The following is a 26505-nucleotide window of genomic DNA, read 5'->3' as shown; positions in this document are numbered from 1 at the left end:
GAGGCTCTATCCACTGAGCCAAACCAGTTTCAGCTATCTTCTTGTTTTAATTAAAAGGTAAACTGCTATCTTGTGGTGTAAATATGATGATATATTAAGACATTACCAATGACTCATGATATCTGTATCATGGAGAAAATAAATGAAAAGTTTAAAGGTTATGCCCTTTGATTATGTATGTTTATTTATTTGGTATGTTTATTCCTTTTAATTGAGTCCAAATGAAATTAATTTTCTTTTCAGCCTTTAACTTTTTTTATTATAATTTTCAGAAAAAAATACCCTGGGACCATTTAGTTCTGACATAATAGCATAATTTAAAACAAAGGAAATGAAACAAATACAATTTTACTTTGGTTTGAAAATGGACAGCGTCTCTAATACTTGGAGAGAGTAAGTTCTATAAAGGACTGTAATATACTTCTTATGATTCACAACAGAGGAGAAAAAAAGGCCATTTAGACAATGATCAAAGAAAACTCTGAAAAGAATGGAATCAAAAGATTGCACAATGAGAATGGGAGCAAACTAGAAAAAGGCTCACCATAATATAACAAGATCATGATGCTTTTGTTTTTCTTGAAATGAAGCAGAGTTTAATTTAAAAATAAGAATGTTTTTATTATGTACTACCAAAATATACTTACTTGACCCTGAAATATGATAAACAACTTTTTCATAATAACAACACCTGGAATAAAATGTTCTGATATAATATGTAGGGGGATATTTAATTAAGGAAACATTTCTCCTTCTTTCAACTATTACCAAGATATCACAATTATTGATATCTCTATCTGTATCATGATATCTGTATCATGGAAAAAATGAATGAAAAATTTAAAGGTTAAACTTTAAACTGTTTAAAGGAAACAGTTCTCCCTCTTACCGTTATCAACAAGATATCACAATTATTAACTGAATTACCATTTGGCAAATTTCATTTTGAATAAAACACTGAATTCAATGTTACCTCAATATAAAACCACTCATATATTTTGCAGGCTAAATACATAGCAACAGTGTCTCCTTAACTTAGCGTTTCCATTTAATTATGTAAACCTAAGTTTCTTTGTGAGTAAAAGAGACGTGATAATAATAGCACATCGTCTTTGCATTGTTATAAGAATATGTACTATGGCACACTTGAAGCACTGAGCATAGTATCTGCCACGCTATAGCTACTAAAGAAAGGATGGTTATTTATACTTTCAAGCTTTTGTCTCTGACACCCTATCTTTGTCTGCTATTTGGGGCCTCTAATTTGAATTCAGGTGTCCTGTCCCTGGACTAGGATGGACTCTCCCTCCTGCTGTAGCTGACTCTCAGCTCTAACTCCACTTCCTAGAATATGGTAAAATAGTCCCAATCTCACTTTAACATTTCTGAAGAGCCAATCCAGTTCCAAATTTGAGACAAGTGGTTGTGTGGAACCATTTTCTTCTCCATCCTTTCAAGGCTGTATCTCTTTATTAAGTCCGGTCACTGTAAACTGACACACCTTTAACATTCACCATGGAGAAATATACTAGTAGAAACCATCATTAGAATACCATTGACCATTTGGTGTCCTATAGTTACAGACACTATAGTGACATGTAAAAATTATTCTCAAAGCCTACAAACAAATCAGTCTCTCATGATGAATTGTCTTGCTATCTTCTTTGAACAGCAAGAATTGTAAGTTGTTGTAATGGTCTCTGTGCCCTATGTGTGTTAATCAGTTCTGGGTTCAGTTTTTACTGAGCTGCTATTTATTTTCCCAGAAAGCAGGTCTATCACATACTTTTTATCTTTCATAGCCCAAAGTACCTTATTTCATAGTCAGATCACGACTCTGTGTATGTGTGCCCATGGATGTAAAATTCATGTATCCGTATTTTAGGACAATGTGATGAGACAGATGTTGTATGCCCCATCTATGGAACTTAATTTAACTAGATACATAGAATTAAAGAACTTGGGCAGGGCGTGCCTTAGGGATTCTCATATACCTTCACTTTTGGTGTAAGAAAATTGTGTTCTTAGAAGCTATGGGGCTTGCCCAAGAGCTCATAGTAAGGCGGCAGGGCTTACATTTATGACTTTTTCTCTTTTTATTATCCATGCAGTCTTGCTCTAGAAAAGATGTCCTATCAAGTGAGAAAATTGTAAAGTGCTTGGTGTACATCTCATTCCTGCTTTGTGGGTTTTTGTTTTCTCTTTAGCCCGCATCCTCTAACACAGAGTAGTATCTAATGTGATTAAGGAATTCAGTGTTCCAGGTGTTATCTCTTTTTTAAAGAGATGAACTCTTAGCTAAGGTCAGCCAGGAGCTTTCCCAAACCTGTCCTTTTAATTTGCCATTTCAAACTTATGGACACAGTTTACGTATTTCACCCCTAAAGTATATAGACAGTGCTTATTATAGTTTAGATTGCTGTATAATTTGAACACATCTATTGATATGTATTTGACTACTGGAACAGTCAATGATCAACATTTAACACAACAGATATCCCCATTAAGGGCATATAGGCTCCGCTGGGGATGTCTCTGAAGATCAATATTATTAAATCACATACATTTTTTCCATTGTTTGAGTTCCCAAATCTCAAACAGAGGCCTTATTGATTTTACGAGGCAACTTTTTCCACCCACGGTTTGTTTCTTGTGCTTTCTCTACCCACTGGATGTTGATCAAGCAGTGACTTTTATCTTACTGCGTGGGAGCTATTCAGCCTAGAGCTGCTTCTGTGGCTGCCACTCAATGAATGCCCACAGGCCTCCTGAGCAAATGTGCAAACTTCTTTCGCAAGAAAAAAATCCGGCCTCATTCAAAGGTGGCTTCAAAAACTGGCTAAAAATGGCATTCTTCCTGGAGAGAAGTCCACAGACAGGTTTTCTTTGTCTAAAGAACAATGTAATCAAAGATGTATCCATTCTGAACTCTAATATAAATCATTCTTGGAATAGATATGGAGGTCATTGTGTGAAAGTAGCTATAAAAGCATGAAAATTTGAGATTTTACATTTAAAGAATTTGAAGAAAGGTCAGTAGTCATCAGGTTGACTAGTTGACTGAAGCTTGGCAAAATAAAACAAAAGTGGATGCATTTAAAGAATTAGTTGAAGAAATGGGGAGATGGTTCTTACTGGAATTATATAACACCTAGGAAGTACTAACCATGAAATCAAGTATTGGCCTCCAGGAATTCAGCAGCAGTCCATGCTCCGTACAATACTGAGGAGGAAATGGGATCTTTTTACAATCTATAGCAGGAGTAAGAAATAGGAAGGACCAAGTAATAAATATTTTCAGATTTGCAGACCAAATTTGCTGTTGCAGCATGAAGAAAGCAATGGACGGTATAAAAATAAGTGGATGTGGCTGTGTTTAAATAAAACTATTTATAAACACAGACAAAATAAATTTGTTCTACAGGTTGTATTTTATTAACTCCTGATCTAGAGAAAATATACAATTTTGGTTTTATTGACTCTATAACTAGATAGATAAGAAGGGTATAAGATTATCAATTATCTATTTTTGTATAGCACTCTTTATTTTAAATGTGCTTCCTTTCTTTTTTGAATTAACATATTTTAATAAAAAAGTTAATAAATCACAAAATTTTGTTTAGTATAAAGTATGTATAGCTAATTTTACACTATGCAAATTTTATAATTTAATTAAATTATAAAATGTATAATTTTAATATGTTATATTGTATATGTATACATTAAACAAAAATGTACCACTTTTTCTTACTTTTATTTCATAAAAAAGATATGTTAGCAAAAAAAGAAAACAGCATTCACATTTATAATAAAAGACAGAGCTATGTAAAAATGGCCATTTGATTACATGTGCATTATATATACAATATGCATATTATATCTAAATATATATAATTATATCTATTTCTATGGAGAACTTTGACTAATACACTGGCCTATAAATAAGATATTATGGTATCACTCATTAGCTCATTCACATTCATAGGTAATATTTCACATTCATAGGTAATATTCCTCATAAGAGATTATATAGTCTTTATTACTATTTCAGTAATAGGGAGTTTACTTCCTAGTAGGGCCTGGACTTCATTTTACAATAGTTCTCATTATTGGAAATTGTTCCAGAAAGTCGTGTCCATTTTGAGATTAACACTATTCTATAACAGTAAGCCCATAAACCAGAAATTCTAATTCTACTATTAACAACTCTATCTAGCCAATAATTCATCCTATATGCTCCTTTTAGTGATGTTTAATAGCTTGGACTTTGGGGTTTATTGAAATGGATTGTAAATTTTAACTCTGAAACATACTATTGTGATTCTGGGTAAAAATTACAAAAAATTAAAGCCCAGGTGTTTTCTGTTTTTTAAAAAATATATTTTAAATTCAAATAACACCACTTATAGAATAGGGTGTTTTCTTTTTGAGGTTTACTTAAGGAAATTAATATAAATTGCATGGCAGATAATAAATGCTCACCTAAAAGGATATTGCTGATATCATAATTGTTGCCAGTGGATACAGAAGATATAAAATTATTACCCAAAGTCACCAGAAACATATTTCAGTTTTTATCATTCAGTCAAAATATTTTAGGCACCTATTATATTGAAAGCATAATGAAGATAAAGATAGAATTGTATTCTGCTCTTATGGATCTTTTACAGTACCAGAGATATTTTTAAAAATAGCGTTTTCTGTACCCATATAAATCTTCAAATGTAGGTCCTGGTTAGTGGGTTTGTTAAACCTCAATTTTTGGACTATATCTGAATACTTCCAAAATAATAATATACATCTCTATTAGCAACCACAGAGATACATACTGCCCCTTTCATCATTCATGATATGGAATCACTGACACAATACCATCTTTGCCTGTGGACTGTTAACAAGATTCCTCCACTGATTTCCTAGTGACTATACATACCCTTGTTTGCATTTTGAAGATGGGCTTTTCCCATGTACATAGTAGGTCCATATCACAGGTAGGTTTCAAAATCGCGAATGTTTTTTAGAGATATAAATAAAAAATAATTTAAAAATAATAAAATTGAAAGGAGTGCATAAAGAAAACTGATGCTGAAAGACAATCTGAATTACATATCCTAACCCAGGCATGTTTGATGTTCAGTGTAGACATCATGATTAAAGATTAAAGATGATGTCAGGGCCTAACAAGCTCAACATGTGTCCTTCTTTGCTTTAGTGGGGTTTGGAGAAATCATATTCTATCCAACCCCCTTACATCTGATTAACCCACCATCTGTAGAAAGAAATCCTAGAGAGGATAAATTTGAATACTGAAACCTGGTAAAGGTGGATATCTAATACCATTACCAAACTGTCTAAATCAGAATTTAAATCCACCTCAATCCTTTCAGGTAATAGTCTTGGACTGTACATTGACTCAATTTATCATGAGCAATATTTGAGAGATTCAACACAAATTTAGGAATCTATCAAATTCACCAAAATATACCATCTAAAAAAGTTTACTTTTTTGGCTTATAGACTCAAATTGTATTTGACTATTTTCTGTATTCAGAGTGAGCCATTATCCCTTTTACTGTACACATCAGATTCAACAGGTATGTAGATTGTAACACTTTTTTTTTTCTTTTCTAATTATCTGGAAACTACACCAAATCACTTCCTTCTTCCTGACTTAACTCTGTGGATCCAACATATGCTCTGTAACAGTTCTGAATGGTGATAGTAGCAATTGGCAATGTGAGATGGCTGCAGAGCAAGAGAGCACCTGGCAAGAGAAAGGCTGACTTTTTTGAAAGCTGCACCTCCTGTTAACAGAAAGAAAGGAAAGGCAAAGAATAGTGTTTCCTTTGAGCAATAAACTGCCAGGTGACATTTCCAGGCTGAGGCCATTCAGAGCAGCAGATGCCTGGGGTGATGAATTTCAGGACAAAGCAATGGAATAGAACTAAGAGACAGAGCATGTTATCAAAAAAGAGGAGAATAGAAGCTTTCCTGAAAGAGCTGGAACTGAGAAACTTGGTGCTCCTCATAAGTAATGTTGCAATGACAGAGCTGAGGGAAAGGAGCTTGTGGCCAGCACACAATCCACACCTGTGTATACTCTGCTTGATCATCTTGGCTTGAGGTACAAATGAAGAATACACCACTTTTACAATTGCTACTCCTTCAGTTTTGTTTTATGATCAACTAGAGGCCTGGTGCATGAAATTTGTGTATGGGGGTGTGTGTCCCTTAGCCAATCCTGCACCCTCTCCAAACTGGGACCCTTGAAGGATGTCTGACTGCCCAGGATTGGGCCTAAATGGGCAGTTGGACTTCTCTCTCACAATCCAGGACTGCTGGCTCCCAACTGCTCACCTGTATGCCTTCCTGATTGCCCTTAACCACTTCTGCCTGCCAGCCTCATCACCTCCTAACCACTCCCCTGCCAGCCTGATTGACACCTAACTGCTCCCCAGCCAGCCCGATTGCCCCTAACTGCTCTCCCCTGCTGGCCTGGGTTCCCCTTAACTGGCTTTTCCTGCAGGCCTGGTCACCTCCAACTTCCCTCCTCTGCTGGCCTGGTCACCCCTAACTGCCCTTCCCTGAAGGCTTGATTGCCACCAACTGCCCTCCCTTGCAGGCCTGGTCCCTCCCAACTGCCCTCCCCTGCTGGCCATCTTGTGGAGGCCATCTTGTGTCCACATGGGGGCAGTCATCTTTGATGACATAGGGCAGCCATCTTATGTGTTGAAGTGATAGTCAATTTGCATATTACTCTTTTATTAGATAGAATTATAGTTTAAACATTTTATAAGTACTATTACTAATGACCCTTTTAACAAACATTTTTGTGGTTTAAAAGAGCCTCCTTTAAGTTGGAGCAGGCAACACAAATGAACAAAATTAGCCATGCATTGATAATTATAAGAGCCAGATGACAAAGACATTAGGTTTGTTATATTATTCTATCTCTTAAACCTTATACAACAGTTGAAACATCCCATTGCTCTCATCCTGTCACTAAAAATTTATTGAAAGCAACACAATTTTTCCACTGGTTCTCCACACCACACTTACATTTGTTATTTAACCCACCCTGTCTGGCTTAGTTTCCCATAGTGCCAGTTTTATCAACATCAGAGTAATCTCCACATTGCCAAACACAACACACACTTTTCTGTATGTATCTTATTATTCCTCTCACTACATTTAAATTCATTAGATATGTGTTCTAATTATTAAAACAAACTCCTCTCTGAGCTTTATTCTTCTAGGTCTTCATCTCTCAGTCTAGCAAACCCTTCCTAAGTCTCATTGTTCTCTCGTTTTCCAAATTTTCATTGACCCTGGGAAACCTTCTTGTATCTCTCTAGTTGTCTCCATATACAGGTTTATACTCGTGAAAAGTCTTATTTCTTAATCTAGCCTCTTCCTTAAGAATGAGCCTGATATATTGCATCATTCATTGACATTTCAATTTGCATGTCTAATATGCCTTACAACTTAAAATGATCAAAACTGAAATTTTAATTTTCCCCCAAAGAATATTTTTTATCCCACTTTGCTTCACCTCAGTTGACAACATGCCTGTTCTCCAAGTTGCAAAAGCCAGAAAGCCAAAACCCATTGCCGTCTCCCATCTCTCCAAGTCTTATGATTTTACCTATATAATATGGCTTTCACCTACTTTCTTCATTTCATTGCAATCGCCCTTGTTTAAGTCAACACCATCTCCCACTTCATCTGCTACAGTGGTTTCTTAAATGGTCTTCCTGCTTCTTCTGGTTCAGGTTCCTTGCAATTTATTCTCTACTTAGCACCACAGACTTCTACAGATTAGCGGCAAGTCATGCCACTTCTGTGCTAAAAAATTATGCCTGGTTTCCTTTTGCATTTAGAGAAGAAAATCTTATCTCCTCACCATGGCCTACAATCAATCCCTAGTTGGTCTTAACTCTCAACTAATTTCCACTAACCTTAAGCCACTTTCCCCATTGTATCAGCTAGCTCCAGGATTTCTGTTTTAGAGCACACCAACTTCTTTCCTGCCCCCAAGCATTTACAAATGCTGTGCTCGCCACAGCACTGCTACACACAGCAGCCTCCCTCTCTTCCACTTCAAGTTTCAGTTTACAAGGTAACTTTTCAAAGATGCCTTATTGTGTAAGCTTTCCCTATTGGAGCAGCCTGCACCATTCTCTCCTCCTTCTCCTTCCCCCACAGGCAAGCATCTCCTAAACTCTAAGGGTCCCCACAAGACTCGCAACCAGGGGAGCAATGGGCAGCAGCATCTAGTTCCAGGCTAATCCCCTGAAACTCTCCCTAAGGCCCCCTTAATGCTGACTTTCAATGAGTTAAGGCAGCCCAGCCTTGACTTTCCTGCTGATTCTTTTAGGCTAAGCCCTTCCTTGTTTAACTATACTCAGCTTTAATAAATGTACCCTCATAGTAAAAAAAAGATGCCTTTTTATCAGTCTTTAGTAAATGTGTTATTGTGTCCCTCTTTACCTGATTCTTGCAACAAGACTGTGAATCCCTTAAAGTTAGCAGCTGTATATTTTCCTCTTACAACTATATACTCAATGTTTAGTAAACTGAATAGCATATGAGTATTCAATAGATGATATTAGAAGAAAATACATTTAAAATAAATATTCAAACTATAACCATTATGTGATGAGTTAGAAATGTTTTACTTATGCTCTATTTTTGTAAAACATGTAAGCCATGTGGAATACTTGAAACAAGTACAAATACATGTACTTGTACTATGATGAAATTAAGAGTTGCTCTGATTTTTTTGAACATATGAGAGATATCTAAGAAAAATTTACCCTAGCAATAAAACTTATTGATCACTCATGTCAGCTCAATCTAGTGGAAATAGATAGGTGCTGACTAAGAAGAGTTGTTGATTTTTCTCATGTGTTGCCTGCTGATCACTTTTCAGTCAGCTATTATATATCTTTATTTGCATCTGAAAATTTAAGAAGTGCCAACTTAGACTTTACTTGAAAGGTAAACAGTTTTCATACCTACCCTATTTTAATAAATAAATTTCTAGGTTAATTGTATACTGTAGGTTTATCTAGTAAATGAATAGCATTGTTTATACAACTTTCCCCAAAGTCAGTTAAATGCCACTCCCAAAACCACCAGGCCTCTATTGTTCAAACAAAGAGTAGGGAAGCCTTTATCATTACAGATTCATGTTCAAAATCCATAATTATTCCTTGTCATGTCACAAAAGAAAAAATGGTATATATTTCCATGAAATACCCGGTTGTAATCAACTCTACAGAGAGTCTTGCTCAGAGTTCTCTCCTTCTCTTCAGCTGGTTCTTTTGTCCTGTAATTGAATTGAATTTGCTCCTCGTCCCATTCCTTTTAGACAGCTTCTCATTTGAGGGCTCTGAAGATGTATTACACTAATATATCGTCAGAATGACAATGCTATGATGATGCATGGGTATAATACATCTTCAGAGCTTCTACACTGTCCAGAAACAATGCAGCTGGCACTTGATTAAATTTAAACCTAATGCAGAAGGAAACACTAAAAAAATGAAAAAAACACTGTCTAACAAGGAAGGCAAAACACACACACACACACACTAAATAAAAAAATGTTATTTCAATGAACTTCATAATCCTATATACTTTGAAGACAAGTTTTCAAGACTTTAGCATAGCTTATTATCAATTTGTCAAGTTATGCAAGACTATTCTTTATATAAATTTATGAACATGACAAAGAAACATGGCCTGAGTTAGAAAAAAATACACAATAAATCTAGTTATTTAAGTCACAATTTCTCCAGCAAAGCATACATATAAGATTTTATGCAATAAGAGTTTCATTTTGCCTCTTTTGTCAGTCTGGCAAAATTAGTTCAACATTTCAGGAGTTATTTTCATTATGCATTATACTAGGAGACATTTCATGAATGTTGAACTTCTTCCCTTAGGACAACATTCCCTTTGCAACATTTTCATAAAGGGTGAAAGTACTGTCTTCTGAAAGAAAATATTTAATAAATTTTAAGAACATTTAACAGGCTGAAATTGGGTGGCATAGTAATAGGATTAGATAACTTGTTGATAATAATAGTAGTAGTAATAATAATAATGATAATAATATAGCACTATTATTCATGATCCCCTGGTTATACAATAGTATCCTTTATATTCTTTATCTTGCTCTTTTTTTGGCTAGTAATCATACCGAACTCCTAAGAGATTTGGGCCTTTATTATGAGGGCAACCTGTTGGTAATATATAGCTGTTTAAAATACTTTTAAAAATATATATATTTTATTGATTTTGTACAGAGAGGAAGGGAGAGAGATAGAGAGTTAGAAACATCAATGAGACAGAGTCATTGATTAGCTGCCTCTTGCACACCCCCTACTGGAGATATGCCCACAACCAACGTACATGCCTTTGACCAGAATTGAACCTGAGACCTTTCAGTCCCCAAGCCGACCATTGAGCCAAACCGGTTTCGGCTACTTTTCTTTTGTTCTTTATTTTTATACATTTTTTATACCAAAAAGTAAAGCTAAAGAAAAACCCAAAGGTATCCCTCTAATACATTGTGTTTCTTGTCCTCTCCTCTCATCAATAGCCTTTTATGAGAACCCAAATAAATAATTAAAACTTTTGTTTCTAGAAGTTATTCCAGTAGTTGTTCAGTAAACAATTTTTTTCTACTTTCCATGTAAAAACAACCACAAAATAACATCTCACTATTTTAGGACTGCAATGGTTACATTGCATTTATCTGATTTTAATCAGATAAGAACACAGTGTTTATCACTGCCTCTTTTATTATATGTCCTCAAGCAATTTTTACATAAAGATAAACTGAAACAAATTTTGATGATAGCTTAGAATTTGTTACTCTTAACTTGTGTTTGCTTTAAATACTTACATGTACTATGACCTTTATATAATAGCCCTATGATATGATTATTTATTATTATCACCTCCATTTTGCAGATGAAGAAACTGAGTTTAAGAAATTCGTCCAAGTTGACACATAGAGTGAGTGGCAGAGCAAGGATTTGAAACCAAGTAAGTCTAAGTGCTAAGCATGCCCTTTTAAGCACTATGCTATATTGCCTTGTCTAATAAGAGTTGGATAATTATAAAAATGGTATTAGCTTCTTCTACAACCCCTTTGGAGAATGATAGATTCATAATTATTATAAATGAAAATAATTAATGGTAATATTAATTTTTAAAACATTTATCAGTTAATAAAAGTTTATTGATCATATAAAAATTTATAGTATTCTAAAACATTTTCATTTAACAGTTATTTATTGAGAATCCATGATGTAGCTACATTTGCCTTGTAAACAGATGTTAAAATGAGAGCACCCAAATAATGAGATAGTGTTTATCATAGTTTTATTGATCTATAATCCAATATTATTAAAATCATTCTAACTTCCCACTAGTGAGAATTTTTCCTAATTATGGACAAGTTAGTCAAGGAAAATGTAATTTTAAAACAAGCTGGAATATAATTAAAATGCAATGATAATATATCCATTTTGAATGAAAAAAAGGATACAGTGCTTCTGTACATTGGAGGTTATAACTCTTCTAAAAATAATTATTGCAAGACAAATATATACTCAGGTCTATAATTGTCAAGGACATATTGAGTCTTGATTTAAAAAATCATTATTAACATATTTTACTTTTATTATTTATCTATATTTTCATAATTATCCTGTAACAGCTCTAAAATTCCAGCAGGCCTTGTTTGCACACAGATGTAGCCTTGATGGACATGATCGTACATTTATGGGGAAGTAAAACCAAGTTGTACCTTCATTGATTGCCCTGGCTTCAAATGAACATAATGCTCTTTTCCTCATGAATGTGATACATGAAGTTACAATACGTCACATGTAAACCAGTGAAAATATGTTAACCTAAGCTATGTCAGAACAGTGCCTAGAACACACTAAATGCTAATGAATAATACTTAAGTGTTATTTGAGTTCATTTTTTCATTTACAGTACCTACTAGTACTCTTTCTGGATCTTTTGGGGAATTATTTTAATATTATGAGTGGAATTTTTACCCAGGTTGTCCTACCTCAGCATGAATTAGCATGACATTTACAACCAAACTAAAGCTGCATTTTCTTTTTTAAAAATATATTTTATTGATTTTTACAGAGAGGAAGAGAGTTAGAAACATTGAAGAGAGAGAGAAACATCAATCGGCTGCATCTTACACACCCCCTACTGGGGATGTGCCCACAACCAAGGTGCATGGCCTTGACTGGAATTGAACCTGGGAGCCTTTATTCCGAAGACCGATGCTCTATCCATTGAGCCAAACCAGTTAGAGCTGCATTTTCTAACTTTCATGTGTCTGGTTCTAAAGCCCTCTCTACTTTTATTCAGTTAGTGGTGGGTTCTCTATATTCAGAACTTTTAATACAAGTCCCTAATTTGTTTAGACATAACCATTTTTGTAAAACCTTTCCTTTATACATGTAACATGCCACTGACATCACTTAGAAAAAAAGACTCTACCAAAACCTAAATCCTAGAATATTAACACTCGGATGCCAGTCTTCAACCCCAAATTTAGTCCATTAAGGGGAAACAAAATCCAGATCTATTATGAAAAGCTTTGAGATGCTTGATGGATTCCTGTTTTTTGTTTCATTATAGATAAAGCACTTTCCTCTTATAACAGTGGATTATTCTTTTATAATATTACATCATATAATCAGTACATTGCTTAACATTATATGTGTCTTAAAACACTGAATATTTTCTTGCTATTTATAGTTATATAGTAGGCATTATCATCAGGTCCATTGTTCAACCTTGAATGTGTCTTAAAAACACTGGATATTTTCTTGGTTTTTATAATCATATAGCAGGCATTAACGGTTCTGAATACAGAGAGCCCATCACTAACTAAATAAAAGCAGAGGGGCCTTTAGGAACAGACAAATGAAGGTTACAAAAATTACTATAAAGACAAACTCAGAACACATAGGCAATTGTACCTACACCTGTAAGTTATTGGTATGCAATCGAGTTTAACTTGCCATCGTTATGTAGATTCACTCATTATATAATTATCCATTAGTAAAGTCGTTATGGAAGTTCCCCAAAGCTCTACATAGAGTGCGGTTCTACATTGGAAATGGAAGCCTAACTTGTAATCGGAAGATCTGGTGTTGTTGAAATGGCATGAGCATACATTGCTGATTTTACAGAATTTTTTTCTTCCTAACATTAAATAACAAAGTGTAATGTCAGGATTGCAAACCTGAGAAAATGCTCTCAGAACTGAGTGTTAGGGTGATAGGCTGCCAGCTTGCAAGGAGCACACACACAGCCGCTTCATCATAAAGCTCTTTGTGTTGGCCCGGCACTCAAGTATTTCAAAGCAGGCTGCCTTTCACCAAAGGGAATGGTAGTAGAATCAAGAGCAATAATAAAAAGTTGTTATGACTTTTTACTTTCCAGATTATACCTGTGATGATTTAAACTATTATCAGAATTATTAACAGCAGATTTCAGTAGTGTACATTATTTTTAGATAATAGCTTTCATTTTCACAGTCTTTTATGTGTTTTTTTTCTGATAATTAGTAATTAACATTTTCTCTCTTAAGATTGTATTTAATTCTCTTTAAAGGTTACAAGAAGCTTCAATGTGCTAACATTAAACTTGTATGTCTTGCAGCTGTGAAACAAAATGTAAAGCACTTTCTTTTAAAATATTTAATGCAGGGCTCAGCAAACTTATCCTTAAAGGACCAGATAGTAAATAGTTTTTGTGGGCCATAGGGTTTCTACTGTAATTACTCATCTCTATTATTACAATATAATAGGACAGCAGCCATGGACAATATGCAAAGGAAGGAGTGTGACTGTGTACCAACAACAGCAACCAAAACTCCATTTATGAAAATAGACTGTAAGTCAGTTTGATACACAAACTTCAGGCTCCTGACCCATGGTCTAATGAATGTTTGGCCTTGTTAATTATGAAACAACTCTCATTTAAAATCTCAAAGTCCTTAAAATCTCTTTGTTTTGAATAATTTATTGTATTCCTGATTGAAAATGTATGTTATTTATCTTATAGAGGAGACAAAGCCATAGCAATACTTAAAGAAAGCCTACTTATAGAAAGCATATGAAATATTGCTTTTTATCTTTCAAGAGAATTTGTCTCCAGAGCACAATTTGTGCCTGGCCCTGTGCTAAGTTATGAGATACAGTAGTAAACAGACACTATTTCCTAACATAAAGAGTCCTCTGTCCCATAAGCCTTAGACAAACAAAGCCACCAACTACAATTCTGAAAAATAGTTCAGCTCAAAGGGTGCAACTAAGGAACAAAAAGCACCCCACTTTTCCTGGGATGCTTAACAATGGTTTGATTATGGATTGGGTACAGGGATAAATAATATTTCTAATAGCAAAACAATGTATGTAAAAATAGAGAAATCAAATTTCCCTCTAGACTAACTGGATGCATAGGTTTGCCCTACATCTAGTTCTCCACTGCCCATATGCTTTTAAGCCTCCACTACTGAGTTTCTGGCCCATTGTCACTAAATTATCACAAGATCACCAAAGGACCTAATGCAAAGGTAACTATTTGGCTTTTATCTGACCTGATTATATTGCTCACTGCACACTGCTCCAGGAAGGGTTTTCTTCTTTTAATCTCTCAAAATCCTGGCTTTCTATTTGCATTCTTACATCTCTGACCCTTTGTTTGTATTTTCCTTTACTTAATATATTTTTTTTATTAAACAAAAGTGATCAGTGTCAAAAGACTGCATTCAGAAAATAGTTTAAATATGGGCATTGGGAGTCAAAAGGAAAGAAAGGAGAGAGAGATTAAAGAGTATACTAATGAAATAAGAATCTAAAAAAATGGCAAGGGGTATAATCCAGAGCAAACAGGAGAAAGGTGCCTTAATTTAATTGAGCTAGGTAATAATCTTAACGCCTATGGATATGTCTAATTTCTATATGTCTCATGCCAAAAGGCATGAGACATATAGAAATTAGACAACAAAGTGTTTGAGGCATACAGCCATTATTTCTCTCATATTTTAGCTTCAGAACCCAATAATAAATAGCAGCAGGATAGAGTAAGAACATAACTGGAGATTTCAGATATGACAGAATAGGAATACACTAGGTAACTGATTAAGATAAACAGCAATGAATAATAAGTGAAAATTTGACAGAGGCTTTGGAAATGTCTCAGGTTTCTTATCTGTAATCTATCATTTTAAAATTTATCTCTTAACTTTTCTTATTTTTTTCTGACTGAATCAAGATTTATTGATAAAATGACATATGGTTAAAATGTTTATTTTTGTCATTGTATTCAAAATCAGATGGCTTATATAAACCTGTCAATGTTCTCCAGGAGTTTGAAATGATTTTTGGCTTCATAACACACTCATTTGAGAATAGTTACATGAATTTCATTTAAGAGCTGTAAATAGCCCCCTTAATTTCAAAAACAGGCTTGGAAGAGTCTATCTATTCAACATTAAACACAATTGATTAACCCATTAATAGTTAATATTATGGAATATTTTATTTAAGCCATGAACTATTTTCAATACCTTATGCTATTCTATTTAATCCCCACAACCCTTCTGTGAATCATCATCATCACTTATACTTAAAATTCAAGAAGTTAACAATTTTGTCTAAGATGTTACACTTTATATGAGAAGATCTATGTCTTAAATTCAATTCTGATTGTCATCAAAGTTCATGATCTTTATCACTGCTCTTCTGGTACTACCTGGTCCATAAGAAATTACAGATAAGAATAAGAATAAATCATACATTTCATGTTAGGGATTTGGGAAAAACCTTGAAATTTTTCTGAGTAAGAAACTAGTCAAAGATTACTCAAAACAATTGGATCTATTATAAAGAAAGATGTATGAACCTATCTAAATCTCCAGCAATAGAACAATTTCTTATTTATATTTTCCTTATTATAAATATTTTTACATTAATTCCATAAGCATTTTTGTATACCCACAACACTGCTAGCCCTGTTCCATGCTTACTATTAGAAAAAAACAAATAAAATATAATCTGCCCTTTGCACTGATGGTATGTAAGTTCTTGTGGTTATTATAATAAGGCCTCTGAGTCTTTGATAATTTTGCTGTAAATCAGACTAACCTTAGCTATCTGAAACCAATATGTAATGATACTAACCCCAAGTGTATGATTTCTTATCATTTGCAGTAAGTGAAGTGCTTGATTCCAGAGCTTGGGCAAGAAAGACACAAGATGAGTCTGGCATATTTTTATCATGAAGGAAAATATTAAAATGCTAAAAAAAAAAAATAATGGGATGTATCACAATGATACAAGAGTCAGAATGAAGTCACCCCCACTGGCCAAATAAAAAACAATTTGAGCATCAGAATAATTAGAACAGTAATGAACTATAATAATTTTTAAAAGCTGGAAATCCATACGTCTATGTCATAATACATAGATAAATAAATAACAGGATAAAATGAGGTTCTTGTCGACAGCAGAATGCCAAGTGCTAATTGGTGAAAGTAAGAGGAGTACTTCAGCTTGAAAAAATGCTCTTTGATGATTATTAGAGTAAAGACTGGTTCACAAAAGAGTCACCGGTAGTGCTAAATCTAAGGGTAAGGTGATCAAGTAGCAGATATTTCTATGTTAAGATCTTAAAATCTTCCCCTACTGCTTATTGGTAGCATAGGGAAAGAAAAAAAAAATAGCTGCACAGTACAGAAATAAGACAATATTTTGTTGGGTAATAGAAATTAATATAAAAAATAAGGAACAGATGGATATCCTTGTGCCTCTGGATATCATTCCTTAAGAAGGTTACAACTTCATTTATTTATTTCCAGATGGGCCTAACTACAATGCAATCAAGAAGAAATGAGCCAAACCCAAAATGAGAAATATTCTGTTTTAAATAAAGGGTTACATGCATTGTGGAAAAAACATCAATGCTCAGAAATGGCAAAGAAAGAATTAGCCCCCAGAATAACGAAGGTTAAAGTGATATGACAACTACTTATAAAACTTGGATTCTGTACTAGAGAAAAAAGAATTCCATGAAGGACACTATTTGAACACGTCACAATTGGAAGATGGATAGTAGTGGAATAAAAGTATAATGACAATGTTAGATGTATGAATATCTGTGGTTATGTAATAAATGTCCTAATTCTTCAGAAATGCACACTGAAATAGCTGGTGAGAAGAGAGCATGATGAATACTCTTCAGGTTGCTTTCAAACAATTCAATGAAAAGATAGAATACATATATTTTTCTACATATTCTACACATAGCAAATGATGAAGCAAATGGAAAAAATGATTATGAATGAATTTTTGATTAGTGCTTCAGAGTCCACAGATACAGAGGGCCTGATGTAGCCCACTTTATACAGGGGACTTAAGCGTCTGCAAATTTTGGTATCTGGGGGTGGTGGTGGCCCTAGAATGAATGCTCTTTATATATCCAAGGAACAAATTAAGTTTTGAGGAAGTAAACATTATCAGAAACAAAAATAAAATACATGTATTTTTCTATATATTCTACACACAGCAAATGATGATGCAATTGGGAAAAATGATCATGAATGAAACTGAATAAAGGATATAATGTTCTTTAAATATACTGCTATGTATTTTTAAATATAAATTTTAAATCAATTTCTCACTATAGACTAGAAAAAAAAATAGAAAGAAATCACTAATATACCTAAACTATAAGGAAACTCAGATATCCAGACACTTCTCAAGAGAGATGAGTTTTAGGAAAATACACTGAGTTGTTTGAACTAAGGAGTGAAATAGCAACTCCAACAGCCTCAGGTGATTAATATCTGCGATGTGGTGGAACGCACACCCTATGTTTTTTGTAGATTAGGGAGAATCTCTGTCGAGTTATTCTGTTACCACAAAATTCTTGTAAATTTTAAAAACGGAAATAGACCATGAATGAGTTGGCAAAAATTACCGAAGGTATTGGTAAAAAGATCAAAACAAATCACACAGGTACAAAAGTAGTCCTCTCTTCCACTGTTGACAGGGAAGACAGTTGACCCTGTAACAGCAGGAGTTTGAACTGCATGGTTCCACTTATATGTGGGTTGTAGTTTTATTTTTATTTTTCCAAATAAGTTATCTGTGCTAATTTTGATGAGTGCGTCAGAGTCCACAGGTACAGAGGGCCCACTATATGCATTGACTTAGGCCATTTTATACAGGGTCTGGACATTTTAGTGCTGTGTGTGTCTGTGTTTGTGGAGGGGTCCTAGAATCAATATCCCTAAGTAACCAAAGGACAAGTTAAGTTTTGAGGGAATAAACATTTATAAGTGTATTTGGGGATGCACAGTGTCGGCACCTCTAACCTCTGCATTGTTCAAGGGTCAACTGTGTATCTATTTTTAACACTAAACTTTGCTCATATGGTGACTGATGTTTTGAGTTACATTTTTTTCATGATATAGCAAAATAAGAAAGAAGAATATACAAAATATTGATATTTCTTAGGTATAAACATTAACATATCTTAATATTATAATTTAGCATTCAAGTATAAATATGCAAATGGAAAAAGCTAATAGAATTATCAGGCTTGTTACTTAAAGCAGGAACTCCACAGTGCTGCACATTTAAATATAGATAGTTAATAAATTATAATTTGAAAATATTGGAAGCATTTATAAACTATCAGCCATGTCTAGCTATTCATTGGATAATAGTTAATATTTATGCTAATTTTTCTAATTTGCTCTGTATGGCAGGATCAGGAAAACAAATCTATGTACAGTTTAACTTATAAACCCAATCTGTCTTATTTCAGCTGCATGATGTTATCCATTATCATTATTCTAATAACTTCACTAACCAACATTCATGCTATTTAATTAAACTAAAATGTACCCAAGCACTTTAAAATGAAGACTATGCATAATAACAAGCACTGCAAAGCAGGAGTTAAATTCAACATATTAATCTTAAAATTGTATAAAGATGGAGATTATGTGCCTCGTTCTTACAAAAAATATATTACCATATCAGATTTAAATCCCTGGAAAGATGATTAAGAATCAGTCATACATTGGCACATCAACCTATACTTTATAAAGCATGTTTAGGCCTCATATCTATTTGCAGTCTCACAATAGCCAGGGATTATTATCATTTGATTTTGAAAAGTAGGAAACTCGCTGAGAATATTTGAGGCTAAGCGATTGGGCTAGCAGTGGCTGCACTGATGACTAGGGAATTGGAGAATTGGAGATAGAAACGCATGTATCCCAACTGTTAGTCCTTCATTTGTCTCACACTCCACAGAGAGCCCTGTCACTAATTCACATGCCAGTTTTATGATCCTGTAGCCACTCCAGAGAGTGAAGTGTTGGCAGTCAAGAGTGCACTCGTGCTTCAGAAACATTATGGAGGCCATAATGCATATTGTATAAGTGTATACTGCTGCTATATTGATTTTCTTCTCACATTAATAGTAATACTAAGTATATGATAGGAGTAAGTCTCATCAGACCTACTGCATAAACGAGGAAACTGAAAGACACTTAAGGATAAGTGATATTAAAGAAAGCATTAGCAGATCAAATAGATGTCCCAGCTGTCCTCTCCCTCTGCCTCTGTAAAATGTGTCTTTCTGATTTATTTAAAAGCATTTTCATCACAATAGCCTTGTTGAAACTATTTCCACTAAAAATATAGAACAAATAAAAATCAATTTTCATTATCTGAAATCTTACGGCATCCTGTTCATTAAAAGCACCGCCTTCACGTCCATGGTACATTTAAAGCTATCTAGTTCAAATGTTAAAACTGGACACAAGTTGGTGATTCTGTTAGAGTCGCCGCTGTGAAAACAGAAGTGTTTTGATGACTATCCTCAGCTTCCTAGGTTGAACTTCCCCTCTTCATGCCACGCCCCTTAATTCCACAGAGGTGCATGGTCTTGTACAAGTCGCTTAAACTCTGGGGTTTTAAGATCCCTTCATCACTTAAAATGTAATTCTAACTACCAGATCCTTGATTCTGAAATGCTTTTTCAAATTAGACCCAGCAACCTCATAATTTGTATAATGTGATTTCCCCCTGATTACCTTAGCGGTTCGTGATGGCCTATTAACATGTGCATGCGGACAGAATAAAAAGCCTTACACATGTTGACGAAAATATTTCACTTGGAATATTTCCATTTGGGCCTTTTGTCTATTGACATGCAATTCTGCAGCATACTAAAACGAAAATAACCTTGACTAAGAATCATGAGACTCGGGTTCTATTCCAGGCTCTGACGGAAAATGTGCCTTTAACTTTTGTGAGCGACAGCATATTTAGGTATAAAGAATAAGTATAAAAATTCACATCCTGCCTACCTCATGAATAAGATGTAAGAGAATAAATCGACTCAAGTTTGGAACAAGTGAGGTTAAAGGAGAACAGTGAACAGCACAAACAACACTGGCATAGTTCTGCTTTACCTGACGGGGAGATGTGCCGCCAAGAAATGGTAGGCTCTGGTTTCCCAGTGGCCAAACAAATTAGGGTGACATTGGTTCCTTCATTGATGGTCATATCACTTGAGATGTCATATATCTTCGGAGGAACTGAAATGGTAAAACATGCAGTGGTCAGAAAAAAAAATATAAAATTCTGTTGAGCTATACATGATAACTCCATGATCTCATACACTAAAGCAGGGGTGGTGAAATGCGCTTATGGCCTATGATCATGATCAGTACCCCAAAGATTGATTCTCTAGCTCCTCTAGACTCTCCTAGAGTTTTCTTTGATAGTTGGTTAGTTTTATTTATTTTTCTAATTTTTAGATGTGTAATATTTAATAACAAAAACGTTTAAGCTTAAATTTTTATTATTGATAGTTTTTGTTGTTGTTGTTGCTATTAATCCTCACCCAAGAATATTCTTTTCATATTGATTTTCAGAGAGAGTGGGAGGGTGGTGGGGAAACAGAGAGAGAGAGAGAGAGAGAGAGAGAGAGAGAGAGAGAGAGAGAGAGAGAAACATTGATATGAGAGAAACACATCCACTAGTTGCTTCCCACATGTATCCCAACCAGGGCTAGGGATTGAGTCTGCAACCAAGGCATGTGCCCTTGAGCAGAACTGAATCCATGGTGCTTCAGTCCACAGGCTGATACTAATCACTGAGCAAAAAACTGAGAGGGCTATTGTGTATATTTTGTATTAAATAAACTCGAGTATTGCTAATCAATCTGTTCTATCCATGTATCCATAATCTATTCTATCCATAATTGTGGTTTTCTTGTTGAAAAGAGTAACAAAAATGGAACTTTAGAAGAAATTTAAGCTAGAATAGTTGTGCCTACATCTTGATTCAAAAGCTGAGTAAGATAAAAAAAAAAAAAAAAAAAAAAAAAAAAAAAAAAAAAAAAAAAAAAAACATGTGCAGGAAAGACTGGGAAGTAAGATTCTGGGGTCCCAAAGGCATTTTGGGCCTCAGTTATCTATTTGATAAATAGTAGGGCCGAGATTTCCAGCATTTATGGTCTAAGGAACACTATTGAACTATGGGCTGTGACACTTGTGTTCCACAAGAGTTTTCTTGTCAGTGACGGCTGGAAACCACTGGTTGAAATAGTCCTTTTCTTGGGGATTTCTTAGAACCTCTGTTATGCCCACCGTACCTCTCAAGAGTAAAAGGGAAAATATTATGCTGTATTTTTTTTATTGTCCCTGATGTATTAGACAATGGGAGCTTTTATCCCAGCAGCATTTGATGAAAAGTGTATAGACCATGGAATACAAGGTGGGAAAGTTGGATAGAAAAATCCTTAAATTAACTCCATGGGTTAAAATGTCCATTATTCTCTCAAATTCCAAATGGTCTCATTTAAACCTCAAACAACATGGATATGAATCCTGGATCCTCTCCTGGCTAGTGAGTTATCTAGGGCGAGTTACTTAATGTATCTCACTCAGTGTCTTCATCTGAAACTTGGAGATAATAATACAAACCCCATGTAGCTGCTTGGAGCGTTCTATAATTCAATACATGTTAAAGAAAAGTATGTGATATTATTTGCTATTATTATTAGATGCCTCAAAAGACATACCATATTGTATTTAATTTCAGTACTGCCCTTTTCCTCTGCCTTAAACTGCTCTCAGAACTTCATCCCTTTGTTAGGATATGACTGGCTTATGATATACATTTTGGTTTACTATATGAAACTTATAGTATACTGAGAGAAACACATCCACTGGTTGCCTCCCAATGGCAATTAGATACCTTGATAATTATTTAAAAATATGTTTTTACTGGAATATTTTAATTGTTAGAGTTTCTTCATGCAAGATATATTTACTACAGTTATTTAAAAAAGTAACTAAAATATTTTTTAAGGATAATTAAATTACCTATCCCGTGAATATCATCTTTGATTTTTTTAAATGAAGTCATAACTCTGCTACAAGAAAAATCTAGAATAATGATTATGGATATAAAGCATTTGATTATATGCAACTGTTGCTATGATTGAAGAAAATTCTTATTCATAAGTGATGTACTATTGTAACTGTTTGTAAATGACATATTTTAATGAGCATTTAAAACATGTTATCATTATCTTCAGTGAGATCTTCTCAGGCAAATAAAAAAAACAACATTCCAAATAGGTACTCTCTTTAGTTTAACTGAAACAGAACAAAAATATAGTCATTAAGGTACCATAGAAAGAAAATAGGAAAAAATGTGACTTATCTATTACTGGTGAATGGGAGAGTTAATAAAAATAAAGTTCCAACATTAAATAGGAATACCAATAGCTATGTGGATATAGGTATAAGTTTGATTCGGCAAACTAAGAAAAAATGTGTAGATGTGTGTGAATATACAAACATACATAAATGCACATACACACCAATGCAAATATACTAATGCACACTATTAAGAAAATAAAAAAGTTACTTTATACTTTCTCTTTTATATAGAACATAGCACACAGAGATCAGCCTAGGATGGTTAGTTTATTTATATATTTTAAACACGTATCTGATTCAACTTTAGACAGAAGTTGTGTGAATATTTAAGAGAAGTGATGAAGTGTCCTAAGATAATATATTCTATCCTCTCAATTATATTATTTTGTCAATTTCATCAGTTTTTAAAATAGTTTAGTTTCACCTTATACATCAGGTTATATTTTAAGCAGTAAACATGAGTGGTAAATTGATATTAAGCACAATATTTGACTTCACAAAGAAGCAACAGAGTTCCTTAGCCATAAACTTAGATTTGAAATTTAACTATGGGAAATTGTGTGGTAAGGGAAGAGTACTGAATTCCAGGTGTGGCATGTCATCTCAGTGATTACAATCACTTCTTGGGGCCTCATAATTCAGGATATGCTATAGGGAAGAAACATATGGAAAGAGGAGTTTAGTAAGGGAAATCCCTTTGGCAAGGCACTTCTCCCCAGAATGCATCACCTGTTGACAGCAGATACTGATGGTTAGGAGTGGGTAGTGGAAGCAATGAAATCTTTCACATGCACAAGTAGTTTGTGGAGGCAAAAAAACAGATGTTGCTTCACTGAATATTCAAAGCATTTGCCCATTCCATTTAAGAGTTCTACAGAATTTATGAAAGAAATTAATTCTGGACACACAGGAAATGTAGAAATTTCAAAGCATAATTCTTGCCCTCAAGGAACTTAAAATGAAGAGGAAACAGATAAGAATGTAACTAAGATAATATAAATATTTTCCACATATTTCTTTACCATTTGACATGAGTAACACATATCTAATAGTTATGCCTTCTGGGTTCATATTGGCAGAGATTGGTTTTATATTGGTTTATTTTAATGTGCAACATGTAGAACAACTTATGCACAAAGCTATTTGGTCTGGTGTTATTTATAATGGAAAAACACTATTAATAACCTCAATTTAGGACAGCATAAATGTAGGCATGGTCAGCTCTATTTCCAGAATAAGGCATGGTGATGGAGAAGGATTTGGGATGGTTCCAGGTGCATCCTGCTGAGGAAAACTGGAAGAGAAAAGAGATGCTTCTACTTTGGTTAACAGGGACTGGGAACAATGCTATTATCTCAGGCATCATAAGACCATCCGGTTCTGGTAACTCTTCCTGGGTTACAGATTGTGTATAAATGATCCACACGTACACACAGGTGGGAAGGACTCTATTAACCTTTCTGAATGACAAAAGAGTGCGTCTAATGGTATGTCCATATGTTGTGCTCTACCATAGAAAAACAGAGTTAAAATAACTTACTATTTATTCTAGATGAGTAACATTGATTAGATCCTTTTATATATTCTGTATTTTAGACTTTCTCAAATGCTTTATTTAATACATTTTTGTTGATTTCAAAGAGGATGTGAGAGGGAGAAAGAGATAGAAATATCATTGATGAGAGAGAATCATTGATTGGCTGCCTCCTGCATGCTGCAATCTGTGCATGTGCACTGACAGGGAATCAAACCTTGATCTCCTGGTTCACAGATTGATGGTCAACCACTGACCAACACCTGCTGAGCTCAAACACTTTATTTAAATTTAACTTAAATGATGTATTTACAAAGGAGAAACTTTGTTAAGTCCATTCGATTATTATTTTAAATAACTATGAATATTTATCAGCATTTTGGACTTCTGTGTATATTATTAAAGTATTTATGACCAAAGCAGAGTAATAAAGACATATGTTATTCATCTAAATACAAACTTGTTTAATTTGCAGAAAATAATTATTATAACATTATGATTACTCTCATCATCAACATAACACCATAAATAAAAACAGCAAAGGACAGAAGTTCTAGATTTCATACAAAATCATAGAATATCTCTCTCCTAATATGACTTTAATTGGGGATATACAAGATTTTATTATTTTGTTTATAAATATTAGTTTTGTATGACCAGTGAAAGAGATTAGCAAATATCAGAAACTTTCCAAAAACAGAAGAACCAAAATAGGGGTATAGGCAAATGCATGTACTCACTGCCTCCCACAACCACATCAACATTACAACTATAATACAGAACAATCATCATCTAGAATTGCCATAACGCTGGCTTGATAGAAGTCCTACAATTAGAGAAGAAAATAAGAAAGAGACTGGACGGAGATGTGGAGGCATGGAACAGGCTGGTCTGGAACTCAGGTGGGCTGTTTTTTTAATTAGGAGGAGGATCCTCTCTGTCGCAGCTGCCCAGAGGAGCAAGGGGTCCCAGCCCACACCAGACTCCCAGCCCAGGGTTCCAGAGCCAGGAAAAGAAGTCCTTATTGGCGTAAGAACTACTGATCATAAAAACCAGTATGGATACGGGCTCAGTGACGCAAAGGCTGCTGGAGACTCAGTTGCTCCTCTTAAACGGCCGGCACCATGAACTTAACTTACGAGTTTCTGATTCCTGAGCTCCAGTGCTGGGCGAGGCTCTGGGGGACCCAGACACATAGGAGGAGAAACTGGACTATCTGGCATCTGAGCAGGAACTCAAAGGCAGCTTGCTTTCAGAAGGAGGTGCTCGCAGTGGTTATTGTTCCTGTACTGGGACCTGCCCAGTCACAGAGCTGACTGACAGCCATTTCTGTTTGCTCCACCCTGGTGATTCCCTGAGACCCCGCCTCATCCAATTTACAACCCCATCCAAGCTGTGCTCAGCAGCTTTTGCATATTAATGGACTTTCCTTGCTTAAGCTATAAACCTGTCAGACAAGCTGCAGCTGGGTCAAGAAGCCCCAAAACTATCAATAAAGGCCTAAGACCCAGCACCAGGAATAGCCTGCCTTGCTTCACAGCTGGGCCTCATCTGGGCACTTCCAAACCCAATATAAAGGGAAGGAATCTGCAGATGTCTCTGTAGCTCCTGCTGGGAGGTCCCAGGCAGTGACTGACTTTGCACCTCCCTGGAGACCCAAGAGCCAGTGTATCCAGGGTCAGTGTCAATCCATGCCAGATAACAACTCTGCACATCCATAAGCCACACACTCAAGGGGCAGACTCAGTGAACATCAAAACCCCACTGAAGAAAGTCCTGCTCTATAAGGTTGTATCCTGCACAGCAGCTCTCAGACTGCAGTTGCAGCTGGTCCCCACAGCCAATTGGCCTGAAGGTCAATTTCTCCAGTGATACCAATAGCAATCAAGGTTCAACAACACTAAGACTGTACACACAGCCTACAAAGGGGTGCAACTAGAGATTCCACCTCAGATGTTGGGAAGACTGAGCCACTGGGCCCTACAGGATACCTACTACACAAGCCCACTCTATCAACTCAAGGAGACTTAACAGCTACCCAATACATAGAAACAAACACAGGGAAGCAGCCAAAACGTGGAGACAGAGACAAAGAAACATGTCACAAATGAAAGAAATGGAAGAAAGTAAGCTACTGGATATAGAGTTCAAACCCACAATT

At 34.9% G+C, this 26505-nt stretch overlaps 1 protein-coding gene and 1 long non-coding RNA gene across 2 annotated transcripts in view; one reads left to right on the top strand and one right to left on the bottom strand.

The window, feature by feature from the left end:
• The window catches only part of NEGR1 (neuronal growth regulator 1), an 841474-nt gene that overhangs the window by 354496 nt on the left and 460473 nt on the right, over window positions 1–26505 (bottom strand). The window contains exon 3 of the mRNA XM_084872088.1: window positions 20549–20674. Within this exon, the coding sequence (XP_084728214.1) occupies window positions 20549–20674 (126 nt within the window). The remainder of the gene's footprint in view (window positions 1–20548; window positions 20675–26505) is intronic.
• LOC311616253 overlaps window positions 21444–26505 on the top strand; it is a 137454-nt gene continuing 132392 nt past the window's right edge. The window contains exon 1 of the long non-coding RNA XR_014793865.1: window positions 21444–21494. This is a non-coding gene — a long non-coding RNA (uncharacterized lncRNA). The remainder of the gene's footprint in view (window positions 21495–26505) is intronic.

The sequence above is a fragment of the Pipistrellus hanaki genome, assembly GCF_964339955.1.
Source record: "Pipistrellus hanaki genome assembly, chromosome: 2".
Lineage (NCBI taxonomy): Eukaryota > Metazoa > Chordata > Mammalia > Chiroptera > Vespertilionidae > Pipistrellus > Pipistrellus hanaki.
This window is presented reverse-complemented; position numbering and strand designations above follow the sequence as displayed.